Source organism: Vitis vinifera, chromosome 1, assembly GCF_030704535.1.
Source record: "Vitis vinifera cultivar Pinot Noir 40024 chromosome 1, ASM3070453v1".
In the NCBI taxonomy this organism is placed as follows: domain Eukaryota; kingdom Viridiplantae; phylum Streptophyta; class Magnoliopsida; order Vitales; family Vitaceae; genus Vitis; species Vitis vinifera.
This window is the reverse complement of record NC_081805.1, coordinates 9,416,544-9,437,775: the sequence shown is the minus strand read 5'-3', so window position 1 is coordinate 9,437,775 and position 21,232 is coordinate 9,416,544. Positions and strand designations below refer to the sequence as shown.

Below are 21,232 nucleotides of genomic sequence, written 5' to 3'. Positions count from 1 at the left end.
CAGGGTAGGCCCTGAGTGCATAAGGAGAAAAGAAGGAGAGGGAAGGGGGGAGCACTTTTTGGGTGATTGATCTAAGGTCCCTCTCTTGAACCCCACATATCTCAGTCATGTTGTCCTCGATCACAGAGCTTAGATGCCTATTCCATCTCTCTATGATTGTGAGTCCCTTTCACTACTCTGTTGGCTAAACAAGCTAGCATCATCAATGTGCCCCACATTCAAGTGGTGCAATCATAGCAATCTTGCTTCAAAACCAAACTCTTTCTAAACAATGATTTCTACCCTAATTCAATTGACAAACTCAACTTCATGCTACAAATTAAGGGGCCGTTTTGCATTCTGCCTTTTAAGTATGTGTTGTTTTCATGTTCACGACTAAAGTAATCGAGTATCAAGTCATCAAGATTTATAGGGTTTGGCACCCAGGTGTCCTGATTTAGTGAAGCACGTCGGCCTAATCACATGGCCAGACTCGTGGAACCGTACAGGCATACAGGCATATATGATAATGGCATAGAAGTGGGATCAATATTATTAATCAGTTGTGTCTTGATTCTCTAGGTTGCTTTTATTGAGTTGACGTTGATAGTTTATGATGATGAAGGCAAAGGGCGAGGTTATAGAAGGCAAAAATCTTCTCTAAACCTATGAGTGGATTTTTCATTTTTGTGTTCCATATCTCTGTTATGCAACGAGGGTAGGCGGACCCTCATCTGGAGCGTCCAATTGATAGACTGCTTCGGTGGGTGATCTTCAAAGTTTGATAGATCGCTTTCTAGTTGACCTTTAGAAACAAAATAAACAAATACAAGAATGGGACTAATTTGATCAAATAAATGCACATGATCATCATCACGAGGAAGAGAGTCGTCAGCTGGTTGGACGGCGTAGATTAAAGAGGGAGTGGTACTTAAAAAAAGTCCTTTTATGGTGGGTTAGATTTTATGCCCACCGTTGAAGTACCAGGGAAAGGGGTCTTTTTAATAACATTGATGATATGGAAAGGGTGGGAGTGGGGGATGAGGCAAGTCAAGGATTACTGGAGTTGTTTAAAAGAAAGTCTTGTTTTACAGCAATGAAAAGGCTAGAGAAAAGGTGACTGACTATCTTTCTTTTCTTTCTTTTTTGCTCTTTTCTTTTGGGTGTTTGGATGGGTACACACCACACAAAGCCTTTCAAATTTTTTTTTTCTTTTTTATTTTTTTTTAATAGGCCAAGATTGTGACCTCCAATGCCTTCACGTGATGACTTGGAGTTTTTCCCAGTGGGGGAAAGTTAGAATTGGCAGCGTGTGGATGCATTTTGACCACACCAAACCCCTCTTTTTCAACATCTTTGCCTCATCAATTTTAAAGGGTACCCCCTCCTCTGCTTCTACCTCCAATATTTTCCATTTCCTCCCCTCATACCCCACACCTTGTAATTGGTGAGAGCTAGCTAGATTCATGGTGTATGATATGGTGTCCAGCTCCCTCAAAATTGTCATTCCACTAAGACCATGATTATTGGCAAACAAAGTCTCCCACTTGTGTCTCTGACATGTAACTTGGAAATTAGGATAAAGGAAGTACCCTTCTCCATATGCACAACCCTTGTGCTATTTTCCCTACATTCAGAAATCCAAATAGACTTCAAGTCCCACAAGAGTTGAGATTCAAATCAAATCCAGTTGTGTACAACCAAAGATGCAGACAGAATGAGGGGAGATGGGTTTGTTTGTAATTTAATATGCTGCTGATGATGATGATGATAAATACCGAGGAATGATGAGGTAGTGGGATTATAAGGCTCTGGAGTTTCCAGTCAAAATGCCATTTTGGCCACCAAAATCATAAACAATTCTGATGTCTTTGTTCAAAAAGTTGGCCTCCAAATACACCAAACAAAAGCAATAAAATTATTTTATTATTTTTTAAAAACTTAAATTAAAACCATAATGGGTTTTTTATTTTTTATTTTTACAAAGAAAAAAACTGTGATTTCGGAATATATTTAGAAGCCATATCTAAAAATCATGGCTTCAGTACAAATGGATATTCCAAGCATTACATTTATAGCTTGAATATTAGCTTTTTTATGAACTTTATTTTTGTTTAAATTTACTATTAATATTATTTTTAAATGAATTTTAAGTATTTTTATGGCATAACATTCCGAGGTATTATCCGTAAATGTACCATCCTAATTGAGTTCCCAAACAAATTCTAATCTTGAAAATAATTAAAAGTTTAACTTAAAATTTATCCTCATTGACTTGTAGGCTTTGTTCAACAACTATTGTGGATAATAGTTTTCTGTTCTCCAAAAAAAAAAAATAAGGAATCAAAAATATGTTTTCTATTTTTTGTTCTTAAAAACAAAAAAAAACATGTTTTTTAAAAATCATCTTTTAATTGTTTTTACCTTTTTTCTTGATATTGTTTTAGAAAATAATCATACAAATATGAAGAATGATTAAAAATAAGACGCTAAATATAAAAATTATTTTTAAAATATATTCAAAAATATTTTAAATTCTCAAACATGCTTTTGTTCTATAAAACATTAAAGAATCATTTTCAAAAAATTATTCTTAAAATCTGTTTTTTAGAATTATTTTTTAAAATAGTTATCAAACAAACCCATAATTTTTATACATTATTCTTATACTTTTATGTTATTTAAGTTTGTTTATTAAGATTATTGATTTAATATAAAATAAAATAGTAATTTACTTTCATATAACAAATGCACAAAGTAAAAGTAATATTCAAAACATTGTAGTTAATTATATATAAAAAAAAAATTAAGGGTTTATTTCACCATATTTTCTAAAACTTGTTTTTAAATTAAAAAACAAAAAAAAAAAAAAAGCTTTTTTGTGTTTTATAAAAATAAGGGTGTTTAGTAAGTTGTTTTTAAAAATAATTTTTAAATATGAGAAACAAAAAACTTATTTGAATAAACTGTTTTTAAATTTTTTTTTCTTTTTTTTATTTGGTAATAACATTGCAAATTCAATTTATATAATATTACTTAAATTTAATTCAAGTCTTATTTAAAATAATTATAATAACAAATAAATTAAAAAATAAATATTTTTTTTAGTAAAACATGAATAATATTATTATAATAAAATCATAAATTATATATATTTAAAAAAAATACTATTTTAGTATATGTTAGAAACATAAGAATATTAACATCTTTGTAAATTTGTTTTGTTAAAAATGAATAATAACAATGTAAACTAATAATTTTTAATATTATTTTATTTAAAATGAATAAGGAATAAAGTTTAATCATTTTAACATGTAAATGAGTGAAGTTTTTCATTTCATATACAAATTTAGTACTAAATTACGAACATAATGTTTTACAATGTTTTAATTTAATCTGTAATTAATTAGATTGATTTTTTAAGTTCCCAAATTATTCTTAAAAATTTAAAAATGCATAAAAATTTTAAATTATTAATTATTTCTTAATTTATAATCTATTTATCTAGATTCAAAAAAATATAGTTGTATATATAGGAGTAACAATAAAGTCATGACTTATCAGTTTTGGTCTCTTTTTTTTTTTTTTTAATGATTAGATATAATTTTTTAGTTCCAAATTATTTTTAAAAATTGTTATATCTATTAATATATTTAATACAAAGTGTCACTTAATTTGAAGTTTATTTTTCTAGTAAAAAAATTTATAAAAATATATTTATGTGCAAACTAGTAATAATAAAGTCATTATAAACTAATTTTTATCCATAAATTTTTTGTGTTAATAAATTTATTATTTGAGTTTCAAATTATTTCTAAAAATTACTAAACTTGTTAATAAATCAAACACATTAAGTCTTATTTAATTTAACATTTAATGATTTTATATAGAAGAGAAATAATAAAGTTATTTCAAGCCAATTTTTATCCATAAATTTTTTGTATTAATTGGTTTATTATTTAAATTTTAAGTTATTTTTAAAAATTACTAAACTTGTTAATGCATCCAATGCATTAAGTTTTATTTAATTGAAAAATAATGATTTTTTTTTGTGAAAGAGAAACAATAAAGTCCTTCTAAACCAATTTTTATTCATAAATTTTTTGTATTAATAGGTTTATTATTTAAATTTTAAATTATTTTTTAATATTACTATGCTCGTTAATAAATTCTAAACATTAAGTTTTGAAAAATAATGATTCTATATAAGAGAGAAACTATAGAGCCATTTTAAACCAATTTTTATCCATAAATTTTTTTGTATTAATTGGTTCACTATTTGAGTTTTAAATTATTTTTTTAAATTAATAAACTTATTAATAAATATGATGTATTAAGTCTTACTTAATTTTAAGTTTATTTGCCTTTAAGTCTTGCTTAATTTAGAGTTTATTTGATTTCTCAATATTTTCCTCTAAAAAAAATTGATGAAAATAATTTCTATTTATTTTCTAAAAATTGTTCTTTATTTCATTTTGCTTTAAAAACCATTTTGATTTTTAAAATTAGTTTTCTATTTTTAAATATAAAACTGTTTTTAAGGCTTTATAATGCCAAAGATTCTAATTTCTTGCACGTTTATATTATTGAAATTATTTGTGCAACACCATTTTATTAAAATTGTTCATTTAATGATAAAATAATAGTAATTTACTTAAATTTTTATTACAAATGCACGAAATAAATATAATATTAAATGCATTACATAACCAATTTTTAGTATTTTTCATTTATATCTTTTATTCAACCACTACTTAAACCACAGTTTCAATGGATCGAAACAAATATTTTAAATTTATTTTACTAGAAAACAGGAGTTTTAACTTTAAAATAATAGTATTTAATATTTAATTTTTATGAATTTAATTTAAATTTTTAATTGTCGGGGGGTGGTGGGGGTGGGGAAGGTGCATACAGTAGGATGTCACAGGAAACATTTTTACATTATCACATGCATGAACATTCAATCCTCCTGCACGCACAAGTAAATATCATATATGAAGTTAATTCCATGTGAATCCCAGAGACCCATGTTGGAAATCGTAGATTCCATTTTATATATGGATGAAAATACGGCAAGGATAAAGACATTGCCATCAACCCGACCAACACTGAAATTTAGATGGTTTTGGACATCACTCACCAACACCTAATTACCAACCTTTTCAAACAAAACCAATTAACTAAAGCAGCACTGAGTGCTCCTGTTTCTTGATACAAAAAGGGAAAGCTAGCCCTACCCATCATATACTATAAAATAATACCCAACATTACAAAAAGAGAGTAGGTTTTTATTAAAGAAAATTATGCAGGAACTGGGGGAGGGAGAGGGAGATTTGCCTGCCTTTTGAGTGGGCGTTATGTTGTATTGTCTGGTAATGATGTATCCATCTTTCAATTATTTTATTGAGTTGATGAGGGAGTTGAGTATTTAAAATATGAAATGGGGAGAATGGGAGGGATGGGAAGAGCAGAGATTCCACTTGCTTAATGGAAGAAAAGGATGGGGCGTTCCCACACCTGTTATCTTGACCAAAGACTCTTCTGCCAGTCCTCTCCTCCCATACAACTTCAACAATTCCATGCAATATAAAATTGTTTGTGCCTCATTGAATAAGAACAACCCCCTATATATTATATATGTGCCACTGCCACTACAATTCGACCCGGCCATCACTACCAACCAATAAATCCAAACTCCATTCAATTACACCCCCCTCTTTTGCATACATCATCGCATCAGACTCTGTCGCCAACTCTACTATTTCGCTCTGCATAAGGGGTCGTACATTCATGCACAACACAATTTAAAAACAAGAATGACAGAACCCATCTCTCTCTCTCTCTCTCTCTCTCTCTCTCTCTCTCTCTCTCTCTAACAAATGGAGTTGCGTTCCTAGGAAGAAGCCAAAGAGAAAATTATGAAGATAGCAATGTCTGTCACTGTCAGCCAATGCAGGACACAAATGCTGGGTCTCATTCTAAATTATTTCCTTTTCTTCTCTTCTTTTTAAAAAAAAAAAAAAAAAATGGGATCGGTAATGGGAGCATATATAGTTTCTTGTTAATGGACGCGCGGTCAAAGATAGTGTAATGGTCTGCCAAGCTTTCTTGGTGTCAGGGAAGAGAAATGAAAGCACTGAAAGCTTCTTTTAGTAATCATGTAATTCACAGAGAGGAGAGAGAGAGAGAGAGAGAGAGAGATTTTCCTGAAACTCACGAGTCATCTTTCTTCTATCTCCTCCCTTAGCCTTCAATTTCTCTTCTAGCGTGGTACCTCTGGTAAATTGGCGTCAGTTGGCGTCCTGCCATTCGTATATCTGCGTATCTGCATCTACGTACATTTGCGAATGAAAGCAAGTGATGTATAAAATTGTAAACAAGGATGATGATATATATCAGGTCAACATTGTCTGGAATGAAATTCTAATTCTAACATCCAAAAAAATTTAGGTTTTCATATGATCAATGCCACATTTCTTGGCTGAGCTAGTTAGTCTAAAGAGAAATTACTATGGTCAACAAGACACACAGAAAGAGATGTAGCATCATGTGATTTTTGTGCACTGAATCTATCAATGGCGGTGTACAATCTATGATGACAAGTGAGAACATGGTGGATGTATTTAGAAAATGATAAGGTTGGTGTTGGTGGGTGGTGGATCATAACATCCCACCTTGTATATGCTCGTATCTACATGTCAGAATTCTGAGGACTTTCCTTGATGGTAGGTTTGGACTTTGTATTACTTGTTCGATCTGGGTTTCTAGAAAACCACCAGGTTGGAGACTTCCCACTTTCCACCACTAGAATAGTGGACAATCTTCCTCTTCCCCAGTGGTTTGTGACCCAACCATGTGTGACATTTGAATTCACAACTCGTGTGTTAAACTCCAACATTCATCTACCATTTGGTAAAGTACTCAAAAAAGAGAACAAAAAAACAATTGCGTAACCTGTTGGTGCTGTTTATAAGATTACAATACAGTGAAACAAAAGGAGTGAGAGAGGGCAAGCCAATAATAGAGTTTGGACTCAAATGAGTGACTCCCCTGTAGGTGATTTATAGCTTTTCTTGGCAGAAAATTTCACCAATATTTATGTACACACAAAACCTATACTAATAATTAAAACTATAGGTAACAAAATTTCCAAGATTAATAATTAGAAGACTTGATCGATCAGTCAACTCTGATCCCCAGCCTCAAGTTAGGCAGACTCAATAGATTTACCTATGATCACATGCATGTTAGGTAAAATAACACATGATACACATATCCACCCGTATTCCATACAAAAAAAAATTAATGTAAAACCATCAAGAACTACTATGATCAAAGGAGTTAGTTATTTCCAAAGAATTTGTCTATCAACTGTTGTTTTAGTACGATCCAGGGCTAGATTGTAGCCAAAAACTAATCACACCGACACTTGGACTATTGGCATCTTGGCTGCATACCAGCATAAGTATATAAAACAACCTGATGACGTATATGGGCGCGAATTTAGTTGAAGTTCAAATAATTAATGAAGATCTCCGGAAAAATCAATGGGCGGTGGAGTCATCTCATAAAGAGAGATTGAATAAATGAATGCGGTGGTGGGAAGCTAACCTGAGACTGAAATGACTAGTAAAGAAATTAAAGCAGTGAGGTTGGACTCTTCAAAGATATGAAGAGGAGAGGAGAGGATCTAAACCCAGAAATAATAAGGTTTGGTCATTCTGATAATTCATGACAGGGATGATGGAGGGGAGCTAAAAAGTAGCGTAGTTTTGAATGGAGGATTGAAAAAGAGACCGTTGGGAACCGGGAAGGAAAAGGGTGGCCCTCAGGAAATCATTTTTGGTAAAATTTAAAGCAAGATTAAATAATAAATACAATAGAGAGAGAGAGAGAGAGAGAGAGAGAGAGGTATAAATGGGGGATTTTCTTGTTGCTCTAGCATTATATAAAGGGGAGGTTAGGATGTTGTGATTTTCCTCCTTGTAAAGATACAGTTGGGAAAGGAGATCAAGAGAAGATTTTAGGGATTGATGGAAGAACATCTCGGCCCATTAGCTGTTACTCATCTCCTTCAACACACTCTGAGAAGCTTGTGTATTCACGAAAACTCTCAATGGGTTTATGCAGTCTTTTGGAGGATCTTGCCTAGAAACTATCCACCACCCAAGTGAGAAGAAAGAAAAAGAATTTTGGGGAAATATCTGTTTTAGAAAAGAATCCCACAAATCTAAGTTCATTCTAGAAAGCATATATCCTTTTGTTCCTTATTTTAACCATATTTTTCTAATATATGAACTATCTCTTTCTCTCTCTATTAGATGGGATGGCCAAGCAGGAGCCTATGATAGGTCAAGAGGAAATAGGAGGAACTGGTATATTTCTTTAGGCAAAAAATAAACCATGCATTTTGCATCTTGTTGATGATCTCATACTATATACATGACAGGATATTAGTCTGGGAGGATGGTTTCTGCAACTTTGCTGCCTCAACAGCCGAGATCAACTCCAGCGACTGTGTGGGCTCATCAGTCTATGGCAACTGTGAATTTCAACACTTTCAAGGACTCCAACCAGAGCTCTTCTTCAAGATGTCCCATGAAATCTACAACTATGGGGAAGGGTAATAAAGAATCGCCACTTCATTTTTCTTCTCTATAGATGTTGATTGATCATTCGCCCTGCTAGTGATTTCACAAGTAATCGAAGAAGATTCAATCCTGTCAACAGTTTGATCGGAAAAGTGGCTGCAGATCAGAGTCATAAGTGGGTCTACAAAGAACCAAATGAACAAGAAATCAACTTCTTGTCTGCATGGCACAACTCAGCAGATTCGGTTAGTATTTCTCTTATCCTTGCTTACACTGGTTCGTAATTTTATGTTCTATATTTACTCGCAGAAGGTCTGTCAGCTTCATACTAAGTAATGTTTCTTAACAGTATCCAAGGACATGGGAAGCCCAATTCCAGTCTGGGGTAAAGGTATGGCATTAGAATTAAGCATCACATCCAAAGATTGATAGTTAGAGACGTGCTTTCCTGGTTTGATTCAAACATTTTGCAGACCATTGCGCTGATTGCAGTTAGAGAAGGTGTCATTCAATTGGGAGCTGTTCACAAGGTCCTCTCTCTCTCTCTCTCTCTCTCTCTACTCAGTACTCTCTCTCTCTCTCTTCTCAGTACTCTCCCTCTCTCTCCATCAAGTACTTACAAGTACCATTTTGCCATTTATTTTCTCTCATTCATGGAATTCAAGGTGATTGAAGACCTGAGTTATGTCGTTCTACTAAGAAAGAAGTTTGGTTACATTGAAAGCATCCCAGGAGTGCTGTTGCCACACCCATCACCTTCGCCTTTCCCATTCAAAGTCGATGGGTACGGTGCACCGGACGCATGGCACTTCCAAGGAACTCCTGCTCCTGCACCAGAATTCTATGACCACTTCAATCAGCCAATGAAGATAACTCCTTCCATGAGTAGCCTTGAAGCCCTTCTATCAAAACTCCCTTCTGTTGTGCCAGTCTCATCACAGCCAACATCAGGCTACTGTGAATCACAGCCACAGTTTCTATCATCTCAGAGGCCTTTGGAACTGCTGGGAATGGAGAAGGTAACCAAGGAAGAGATCGACGATCAGGAGTACAGACATGAAAAGGATGTGGGTGAGAGCAGCAGTTCCATATCAGCTTATCGTCACCAGCACCATTTTCATCATCATCACATCTGAATATAACTAGTAACACGAGTATTAGATTGAAGGAGCCAGAGATTCATTTCTAACGTTGTAGCTAATTTCATCTTTGTTTCAGCCTCAGTGGGCGTAATTTGTAGCTTTCCTTGCTGTGGAAGAGCCCTTTCTATCGTAGGGTGTGATAATGAATCTCCCAGTTCAGTTCCAATATAAGTATAGACAACCATGTTTAATGTTTTTTTTTCTCTAATCGAATAGAGAGAAGTTTGTGGTCAATGGGGTGACCATATTTGATGTTTACAAATATTAATTACTGCAACGTTACAACTAGGATAATATTCCCCAATAATAAACAATTGGAACGGAACATAGTCTCTGAAGCATATCACTGTAGCAGTAAAAAAATTTTGCACATCTATTAGTCTTAGGATGAAAAATGGCTTTTTTGATTAACTGGGTTATGGGCGGAGCCGCACACAGAGGAGCAACTTTTGATGAGACTGCCTAGTATATATCCAGTCATCTAAGGAGGCACTGGCAAGTGGCATATGATAGGAGCAAAAGCTAGGCTCTGAGAATTTTGATCCAGGAACCAGGGATGGTTCAGGAGAGTTCTGAAGGAAGAATCACTCTTGGGCCAAGAGAAGAGGGACGAGGGGAGATGCATGTTGTAACAGTTTTGTTAGCATATGATATGACCATTGACCACAACACAAACCTCTCATCTTGATGTGGTCTGAGTGGGCATCAGCACCAGGCTTCCAGCAAATGAAACTGAGGACCCAATATATAGATCAGTAAAATGAAATTTGCTTTGGTTCATTTAATGACTTTGGATTTGATAGAATTGCCATGGGGAGGATTATCATTTTAGAGAACCCATAAATTTGTCCAAGATGAGCTCTTGGGAAGCTTTTTCATCTTCAGAGTATTTAAGCTTAAAAAACTTCTGGAGCTTAAATTCCACATTTCTGTTTGCGTAGAAGCACAGGCTTAATAGTGCCATCCCAACTGGGGTTTTAACAAGGTTGAAAGATCGACTGCATTCTTTCTCTGTTTTGTTTTTTCATTTTTAAATGTACACAGCATATATCATAAAGAGATTTGAGAGATGATGCTCTCTCTCAATACAGCTTAACATTTTTAAGAGCCTGAATCCAAATTGGGTTCAAGTTCACTGATGGGTCATGTCATTGCACAACTGTTGCTTATCGATAAAAGCAATATTAATTAAAAATAAATAAAAATTAAAAAAATAATTGCCAAGTTCTCATAGCAAGAAACAACTTTTATTTGCCAATACAAGGTGAACCAAAATACTAATGTTAAACCAAAAATCACATAGCACAAAACAGTTGTTAATTATAAATAAATGGCAAATCAAAATACAAGAAGGTAGTAATATTCAGATAAACAATAAGCCCGTCTGATCTGTAGGCTGAATTCTTAAAATCACTTGCATATTGATCCATCTTTTCTGAACCCATTTCCTTTTCATGAGAACCTAATGAAAAGCTGCAATTTCACTCTTGAAGAAACTGAGGAGGTTTTCCATGCTCATAACCGAATGGTCTCCCTTATCTCTTACCCGGACACTCACCTGGGAATAATAAGGATAATGGAGAAAATAAAAAATTAATTCCAAGATTCAGAATATTCAGACATCCACAACCATCTTATCTTAGATGATACAAAGTATGCATAGAAAAGGACAGAGGGAACTATTTAGCAAAAATCAGCAACCAGGTGATAAAAGGCGTATTCCAAACATATTTATGAGAAGGGTTCTACCTCACACAGAAGCTAAAAATATAATATCCAGAATACTTGGAACCAGAAATCACATACCTCATAAGGTGACACAGGAAAACTAGAGTTTCCAGCAGCATTGGCTACCAGACATACCTGGAAAAATTAAGTATCCCTATACCTCTAATGCCATCCTTATGGGAATAAGATAAAGGTTCTTAATATCCCTTCCCACCATCAATCTAAAAATGGAAAAGAGTACATGTCTAAACCTCAGCAATTGGAGTGGGGTTTGGGATTGGAGGGTTGGGGTGGTTATCAAACTAATGAAGATACAGAGCACAAAAAACATGTCCAAACACCTGTGAGGAACTTACAACACACTCACATTTTGGGATAAATATACAGTTCAATTACATCAAAGTCTTATGGGAGAAGGATATATAAATCAATTTATACTTAGTTTTAATTCATGAATGGCCATCATTAAATGGTTTGTGACCTAACTCCATCTTGGAGCACGCTTCCGTCCTTTGTTTACATCAAGCATAAAATTAATCTTAAGTATAACATAATTGAATGCTTTCCAAGTTGTTCATAAATCAAGCTTTTCTATATTATATTTCTCATCCATTTTCTAGTGAGTTTAGGGCTAAGGGTAATGCATGCATCTGACAAATTTGTATATGCCAAGGTCATCATACAAAGATATGGGAAGTTTAAACATCCTATATACTTGGGGCACCTAGACACTCTATATCCATGCACTGTGCCAAGACAACATGGCTCAGAGCTCACCACAGATCAAGAATGAGTTGACCAACTCATACACACCCATGCAACAGAAAGGTGCAAACTGTCTCAAATTTAATAGCTAAATTGTATAAAAATTCAGCAATGCATCAAAAGGCACCTAAACTATATGAATTAAATTATGATATGTCAAACCTGTCCTGTGTTGGCTTCCTCCTCGCCAACAACCAATATATAGTTGTACTGGGCCAACTGAGCTTCTCGTACCTGTAGGTAGCCAAAGTAAGTAATGAGTAGATCTTATCTATTATTATTAAACAATAAAAAAGCAACTTTCAACAGGCATGTGTGACCAGAAAAATGATGATTCAAGATATTTAAATGTTGGAGATATTATGTAAAGAACTAGGATTTTTCATTTAAAGTTTATTTCGGCAAAATAAACTAATGTTGAAGCAATTTTAATTTTTAAAACTATACCCAGACTATCCAACTTCATCACGTTTAACCATATGACATGACACAAGTTTGAGTGTGAGATCTTTATGGGATGGTCATACTTTGCTTAAAATGTGGTCTTAGCAGATTAGATATATTCTTTTTATTTTTTTAAAAAGGAGAGAGTTTAAAGATCCCTATTTTTAATTGATCAGAGTTTGTTGGCAATTGGACTTTTATAAAAATATTTTGAGATAAGAAATTAAAAAAAAAAATGGGGACAAAAAACTAAAAAAAAAATGTGGCGGTACTTATAACGATCTCTCTATTTTTAATAGATTTTTAATTAAAGTCTCTTCTTTTTTTTTCTTTCTATTATATAGTATCCAAGTGTTTATACCCATTATTTAAATCTTTTTTAGTCAACTCCATCTATCTTAAAAAATTTAAAGTATGAAGAAAAAGACACCTGCACATAAACCCATATCAGACAGCACCCAAACCCATGCAACATAGCCTAATAATTACCATGAACATCAATGTGAACACAATAAATGATAGAAGGGGATTCAAACAAGTGTAAGAAGGTATTTATTAGGTCTTGTCAGTGAATTAGTGGGATTTGGACAAACTACAGAGCTTGATACAAAGAGAAAATTACAGGCTTCCCCCACAATATACCATGCTCAATATGTCATTCACAAGTATCATCTGGTTCCTTTGCTGTGTACAATACTTATATAAGTGATCAACTAAAAAGGTTATATCCATTACCAGGATATGAATATGCCAACTTCCATCAATGAGAACAACAGAGAAACAGGTATTATGGCATTTATTATCCAATCAGTGGAACAGTTTCCTTTCCAAGAGTTATATTTGCAGTAATTAGAAATAACCTTTTCTTTTTTTATCAGAAGTAATTAGTGATACTTCAAGCTTGAAATTTTAGTTATTTGAGAAGTATTACAATCCTTCAATGCCGATTTACATTAGTACTTTCATTTTACAATGTATGAAGTTTTAGCAGAAGTTATCAGCACAATACTGAACCCCTCTTCTAAGACACTAGAAATTGAAATCTTGAATGAAGCTTTTAAACAACAATTAAAGCAGAAGCTATAATTGCAGAAGAAAGAAAGAGTATATAATTTTGTAAAACCAAGTATACCCTTCCATTAATATTTAATAAACATGTCTTAAATAAGTAAGATCACTAAAGCATATTAAGATCATTTTCAGTATGGAATTTCGATGATGAGGAAAGTGGTAAACACACCTTTTTCTGGATCTTTCTATCAGTTGTATCGACATCAACATAATAACCAGCTTGATGAATCTGATCCCTTACCTATGAGAATGCAGCAAAAATGAGGAAAAATTATATCCTTTGACTTTTTAATTGTGCATATGGAAAGAGACAGAACTGATAAGGTAACAATTTTTTAAATGTCTGCTCCACACCATACTCTTACTCAACAAGTAAAGAGTCAAAAAACATATTGTAATCATCATATTTCACCACTGTTTCTTAGAACCATTCCTCTGAGGTAGGTGAATACCTCAAATGACCCAACCAACATAAATAAATGAAAAATGGAGTAAGTTATTGGGGAAATAAGCAGAAAAAGGATTGTAATATCATTTCATAATCTGAAGAAGCAGACAAGGCACAACCATTATTAAGAAGAGAATAATGCAACTGCATCAGAAGGACTTGTGCAAATATCTAAATGAATACATCCAACATATAGGAAACAAAAATTCACACTGTTTTAAATTTTTTTTTTTAAAAAAGGTCAAATTTACCTAGTCCCATGGCATGTGTATGCATCAGCATAGATTTCCAGAAAGTTTAGAGTGAGCAATCAAATTATAAAATATTATAGACATTACCAGAAATTGCTAAATTTGCATACAGCAAAACTACCTTAAGTGCATATGGCTGAGATTTCTCTGACACAGGGCAAACAATCGCCTGACGTGGACTAAGCCAGAAGGGCCATTTCCCCTTGTAGTGCTCCAAAAGTATAGCAAACATACGCTCAACAGACCCTAGGATGGCTCGGTGTATCATGACAGGTCTCTCCCTCTTAGCTTCATCCTCAGCTGAGTAAGACAAATCAAAACGAGAAGGAAGCTGAAAGTCCAGCTGCAAGCACATTATCCAACAATTAAAACCTAATTCTGCACAAGAAAGCACAAGTGTTGCAGCACACGAAAGAATGAACAAGAGCAAGTGAACATGATAAACCTGTAATGTTGCACACTGGAATTTCCTACTTAATGCATCAGAAACACTAATGTCTATCTTTGGTCCATAAAAGGCACCATCCCCTTCATTTATCTGTACAGCATGACTCAGATAATAAGCAAGAGAACATCAAATATAGAAATGGTACAGGATAATTTATTGCAATATTACCTCCCACGGCTTCCCACTCTGATCCAAAGCTTCCGTGAGTGCAGCCTCAGCTTTTTCCCATGTTTCTAAATCTCCAAGGTATTTCTCTGGCCTCTACATTACAAAAAAAGTGTTACACAGAATGATGAAATATTCCTCAATCCTCCACATTATAATCTAAAAGATAGCATGATATATAGAACAAGAATAAAGAATTCTATTAGTCCAACAATATGTAAATTTTCAAAAGTACATGTTGTGTAACCATCCCTGTGAAAGATCAAACTCAAGTTACAAGCTATACAAGGAAACATGATCATTGGACCCTTTTATTCGCTAACTAAACAAAAGTATGGGTATGAAACAAAGCAATTGTACATAAGAAGCCTTTAAAAAGCACACACTGGAAAACAAAATATCAGGACATCATTAAATCAGGGTTTTACATCTCTTCAAAGTCCTAATGGACATTGCTAAACATGGAATGACAATATTACTCACTCCACATTATATCTCTAAAGAATTGGCATCATATATGGAACCAAAATAAAGGATCCTATTATCCCTTTTCCAACCATCCCCACGTCTTTAAAAGTAGACATTCTATAACCATCCAGGGATGTATAGAAATCAACCCAATTACAATCTCTACAAGGAAACATGATCAGTTGACCCTTTATTGACTAACTATACAAAATGTTGTGGATATTAAACAAAACTACTATGGGTAAAATGAAATGGTAAAGAAACTTCCGTTAAGTTATGCTGTAGGAAAGGAAGGGCAAGTAGAGGGAGGAAAGGAGGTTATACAGGCCTTAAACCAACCTTGTAGTCGTAAGCTGGAAGCTCATCAGAGTAGATGCAACTGGAATCAGTTATTACAGTTTACAGCTTTACAAGGTTTGATAGCTTATTCCATTCAAGCTCAAAATGACCTCAAAATTGCTTAACTAAGTTAGAAACAGGTCTATTATAAAATTCTGTTATAGAATAGAGGAACAATTAGGACAATTCAAAATATTATAATAATGTGTAAAATAAAACCATGTGCCAAACATTTTGAGAAGCAACTGACACCAACTGCCCAAAAAATGGTAGTCAAAATCACAGAAAGCATTCCAACTTACTAACAAAATCAAAATAGTATTCTAGTTGAGAAGAAAGGAAACAGTAAGACCATATCCCCAAAAGCCAGCAAGGGACTTCCCTTTATCCAGACATTGAAGTGTCCAAAGATTCAAAGTAACTTGGGCTCGGATGTTTCTTCTGTATAAATCAGAACCATCATGCATTATCTCAAGTATTTCGTCCTCTTATGGACCAAAGTATGACCCATCAATTTTTGTAGTTATTTTTCTTACTGATCCTCAACTTGAAGTCAACCTTCTCAATTTATGTTTCTTTTTTTGCTTTCTTTCCCCCTTGTTTTCTGTGTGGGGCCATTACACAAAATCAAACCTAGAACCTCCCCACTACCCAGGCCAACCCCTTGCAACATGAACCAAGCATCAAGACCCCAGTCAAACCTGTATAAATGGATGCTCCCTGAGTCAATACAAAAAAATTAATTGCAAGGAATGTGCATGTCATCTTTGATATCCCTGTTCTTTTTCATCTTCTAAAAGGAAAGAAGTATCCAAATTTCATTCCAGAAAAGAATTAATGTAAACCACAATTTAAATTATATTAGAGTTTAATTGTCTTTCCTACTAGATTCAATTACTTTACATACTCTTATCATTTCTTTCAGAAAAGAGTTTCAAAATTTTAAGTTTCAGGCACCACCTAATTAGGGGACAAATTTATAATCACTCAAAAGTAATACTATGCTTCTAATTTCTACCCATCTTTGTTAACAAACACCTGAGACAATTTCAGAAAAGGGTTTCAAAACTTTAAACTTTAGGCACCACCCTATTTAGGGGATAAACTAATTATAAACAAGAAATGATACCACACTTAAGCCATCTTTGCCAACAGATATCTTGAGACAGTTCCAATTTTACCCCAAAAAAGAATATGCACCCCAAACTGAAGCATTTAACCTTTGTGTTCACACAGGCAATCAGTCCAGTTTTCCTAGGGTAATCATTGATGACCCTAGAAGCTAGGAATTTGAAAAGCAACTGCATAATGATCTACAGATGATAATAAAAAATAAAGCATCGAAATTATTGTTATTTTATAGATCTCTCTTCCATGCTTTGGAGCCCGGTGACCCTCTTGAATTTCCAAGAAGCATCATTTGGAGATCTTGTGCACCACCTAAGGTGGCTTTTTTTGCGTGGGAGGATACTTGGGGGGAGAATCCTAGCTTTGGATCAGGCCCAAAGGAAGGGGTTTTTATTGGCGAATAGATGTTTTCTTTGCCACTCTGAAGGAGAAACTGCTGATCACATTCTTCTTCACTGTGCAAAGTGTTGGATCCTATGGCAGCTGCTCTTTTCTCTCTTTGGTGTGGCTTGGGTTATCTCCTCCTCGGTTAAGGAGACACTTCTTGGGTGGCATGGTTCCTTGTGGGTAAAGCCCGCAAGAAGGTTTGGAAGGTGTGGAAAGAAAGGAACTAGCTAGCGTTTGAAAATGCAGAGATTTTGATCCATAGAATGAAATATTCTTTTGTATGTAACTTGTGGTCTTGGTCTAGGGCGTCTGTAAATATGGGATCTATTTCCCTTGTTAGCTTTATTGATTGGCTTGGTTCTAAGTGAGGGCAGGTGATGTTTTTTGTTTCTCTCCCTCTCCCTTTTGGGTGAGCTATTGAGCGGCCGATGTATTCCTGTATACTTGGGAATGCTGTTTTGACGCATCCTTTTTTATTTATATATTCACTGATCTTACCTATCAAAATAAATAAATAAATTTCATGCAATTATACTGGAGTGGACATCAATATGTGAAAACCAACACCATCATAAATTCACATTTGTTGAGCCTATCAAAAAATAAATAAATTCACATTTGTTGATCAATGAGGAGAATCACCATTAATAGATTCTAGAAATAAACATGAAAGCCAAAAGGCTCAATATTTTAAGCAGAAACAAGGTTCAGATGCATACTGTTGATAGCTTCAGCTCATAAGTGAACCCAAATATGTTATAGGCATAATTGATGAACTCCAAGACGCCCATGACTTCATCCTTTATCTGAAAATTTTAAGTAAAAACAATCAGCCAAGGTGCAGAAAACAAAAAGAGAGTAAACACTAACATTTAGCTACATATCATTAACTCTAAAATCACCTGGGATTCCCTGCAGAAGATATGTGCATCATCCTGCATCAAAACAGGGACCAAATATGGTTGGAAAAAAAAGTAGCTTCTAAAGATATAAATTATGAACTTTCAGTGTTATAATTCTCAGCCATATCAAAATTATATGGGACTTTGCACAACATATGGCACTTCAGGCCCAAGAAAACCATAAAAGTTAAGGCACATAAGATAGCCAGCAACCAAAGTTAATAGCTATGTGAGGGCAGAGTACAGGAAGGTTCCAAAATAACATAGAGGGAGCCAGCACAATATAATTTTCACCAAATTCTGATATCAATAAACTACAACAAACCAAAAGAATACCTGCTGAAACCTCCTGACACGAGTTAATCCAGTAAGTGCACCACTGGCTTCATTTCGATGCAAGACCCCAAAATCGGCTAGCCGAAGAGGAAGTTCTGCAAAACCATCATGTGGGGATGAAAGGATGCCAAAGGAATATTATTTACAATTGGATGATATAAAGAACTAGAGAGATCAACCAGGATTTATAAAAATTCACAAACTCATAACTCCTGAGAAATTGTACATAGGCTCATTGTCTAAACCTAGATTTAGACACAAACAAATAAAAATAACTACACTTAGTCGTTATCTTTCTTGGTGGAGGATGATAATTTATAGCTGCATTATCATGTCAAATAAGCTGCGTCCACAACAAACAGATGACACCAGTAAGGCAAAACATGGTCAAATTTACAGGCATGGAAAAAACAAGAATGGTTCCATAATAGGATAAGTCATACGCTTTATAAATCAGCAGACAAGGTAGCCTTGTATAAAGAAAGGCTTATTTGGGGTGAGGTTTACTTTTAAAAGGTAAATCAACATATGGAATTAATTAGCTAAAAGTTGTGTACCACCTTTATTCAAAGTAAAAGACAAGCCACAGCACCCTCAGAGATCAAAGCATACATAGTTCAGTTCCTAAAGAAACCCATAGGAAAACTACTAAAACAAGAGAAGCACTTCTAACAATTGCTATATCTTTTTTTTAATTCAAACTGCAAAGGTAAAAGAAAATCCATACAAGTTAAGATAACTAAAACTTGCAGCAGAGAACAATTTTAATCTGTATAACTAATGATAAACATATTGAAGTACATCAAGATCAGGGTAATTTAGGTTTTGAACACCTGCTTCCAACCTTTTGAATCACTATGGATCAAAAGTAGCCTAGCTTCAAAAAAATTTTAGTTTGCCTCAATCTAGGATGGAGCCTTGAAGAGCAAAAAAGCACCATGTTATGCTATTTAAGATAAATATATAAGGAACCAAATGCACTCACCTCTATATGAACGAACTCTATGTTCAAACATCAAACAGTGCCCTGGGCAATTCATTGGCTTAAGCCCAAACTCTTGTTTTTCAACCTACACCAAAAACTAGACACAGTTTCATAACAAAGTAAACATGATCCAGGAACATAAGATATAAAGAAATACTTCTCCAAGGATGAGATAAATGTTTAAGAAATAGATCTTGGCATATACATACTCCACCTTCTAAAACCCCAAACCACTTCACTGATTTCTTTTAAACAACAATAGCAACGATGCATTAACGATAACAACAAAAACCATAAAATACATACCCTCCAATGCAAGGATTGGAATACTTATAATAGTATACTTCTATTAAAAACAACAGGCCTACACCTAGCGCATGCACTCCACATCAGGAAAAATTCCCCTCCCTCTTTCTAATTCAAATCCCAAAAAGATAAAATCTATTTTTGAACTAAAATTTCTTTCTCCTGCATTCACTTAGAAAGAAAAAACTAGGGATATATATATATATATATAGGTATATAGATATATGACATATAGAGAAAGAGGGATCTTATTTGCCTATCAAAAAAAAAAAGAGGGATGGAATATATTAAAGTCTCTCCATCCTCCTACTTTCGCTTTCACAAGAAATTGGTTTTCTGGCCATTGAAGACAACAATGTAAAGAAATATGACTATTCTAGAAAAGATTTTGTTGAAAAACCACACCTCAAATACAAACATATTCTCCTTGTAATTAGCAGCATGACCAGATGTTTCCCAAAGTTGCATATTATACATAGTTGGTGAGAAAACCTGCCAAAGCAAGTAATATTAGAAACTTTTTCATTATAAATATTCTGGCATTACAACAACTACAGAGTTAGTCCATTAACCTCATGGTAACCTCTTTCCCTGTATTGAGCTTTTATAAACTCCATCAACTTGTTGTAAATTCGACCCCCATGTGGAAGGAAGAACCAGCTTCCTGGGCTGAAATTCATATATAAAATGAATATCATTTACAATATAATCATATGAATATAATATTAACTTAACCAGCTTTCTTATACCTAAGTGGGTGACAGAAGAAAAGCTCCTGTTTTACACCCAACAATCTGTGGTCATATTTCTTTGCTTCTTCAATTCGAGCAATATATTCCTGACCAAGATGACAATCATTAAGTACTAATAAGTACATAATATCATTTGAAACAGACATATATGGCACTAACATAAGAAAGAGAAAATATTGAAGGAAGAGATTAAAAAAAAAAAAAAACTAGTCTCACTAAGGCCTTCTAGAAGTGGCACCTACAAAACAAATAATATGTAAAGGATGCACAAAACATTTTATTTTTGATAAGTAAGAAAATGTATTAAAAGTGCATAAAAGCACACAAGAGTACACAAGGTGTATACAAAGAGTAAAAAAAACACACAACAAAAAAAGGGGGTAAACAAAAAACCTACTCCCTCCCTCAATCAATTAAGGACAAAGATCTCCCATTAATGCACACCCGAATCCACAAAGCAAGATTTTTAAGGAAATAACTTTTAAGACTTTGATCTGGCATTTCCTCATCTTCAAACACTTTTCCATTTCTTTCCTTCCAAATAGTACAAAAATTACATAAAGGGGCCGCTCTCCAAGATTTCCTACGCTTTCT

At 33.9% G+C, this 21,232-nt stretch overlaps 2 protein-coding genes across 2 annotated transcripts in view; one reads left to right on the top strand and one right to left on the bottom strand.

Moving 5' to 3' along the window:
* The first annotated feature begins 7,877 nt into the window (after positions 1 to 7,877).
* On the top strand, positions 7,878 to 9,949 carry LOC100258629 (protein RICE SALT SENSITIVE 3). Its single transcript, XM_002265724.4, has 7 exons — positions 7,878 to 8,152; positions 8,304 to 8,357; positions 8,432 to 8,605; positions 8,713 to 8,818; positions 8,923 to 8,964; positions 9,047 to 9,103; positions 9,239 to 9,949. The coding sequence occupies exons 1-7, from the start codon at positions 8,016 to 8,018 to the stop codon at positions 9,707 to 9,709; spliced, it is 1,041 nt and encodes a 346-aa protein (XP_002265760.1). The 5' UTR covers positions 7,878 to 8,015; the 3' UTR covers positions 9,710 to 9,949.
* A 997-nt stretch (positions 9,950 to 10,946) lies between these two features.
* Positions 10,947 to 21,232, bottom strand: part of LOC100265542 (threonine--tRNA ligase, mitochondrial 1) — a 42,811-nt gene continuing 32,525 nt past the window's right edge. Inside the window, exons 8-20 of the mRNA XM_002265266.4 lie at positions 20,636 to 20,724; positions 20,459 to 20,555; positions 20,292 to 20,378; positions 19,581 to 19,665; positions 18,596 to 18,690; positions 18,260 to 18,292; positions 18,077 to 18,163; positions 15,039 to 15,131; positions 14,868 to 14,960; positions 14,544 to 14,765; positions 13,893 to 13,964; positions 12,371 to 12,442; positions 10,947 to 11,273 (exon numbers count right to left, since the gene is read on the bottom strand). Of these exons, the coding sequence (XP_002265302.1) occupies positions 11,178 to 11,273; positions 12,371 to 12,442; positions 13,893 to 13,964; positions 14,544 to 14,765; positions 14,868 to 14,960; positions 15,039 to 15,131; positions 18,077 to 18,163; positions 18,260 to 18,292; positions 18,596 to 18,690; positions 19,581 to 19,665; positions 20,292 to 20,378; positions 20,459 to 20,555; positions 20,636 to 20,724 (1,221 nt within the window). The 3' untranslated portion in view covers positions 10,947 to 11,177. The remainder of the gene's footprint in view (positions 11,274 to 12,370; positions 12,443 to 13,892; positions 13,965 to 14,543; positions 14,766 to 14,867; positions 14,961 to 15,038; positions 15,132 to 18,076; positions 18,164 to 18,259; positions 18,293 to 18,595; positions 18,691 to 19,580; positions 19,666 to 20,291; positions 20,379 to 20,458; positions 20,556 to 20,635; positions 20,725 to 21,232) is intronic.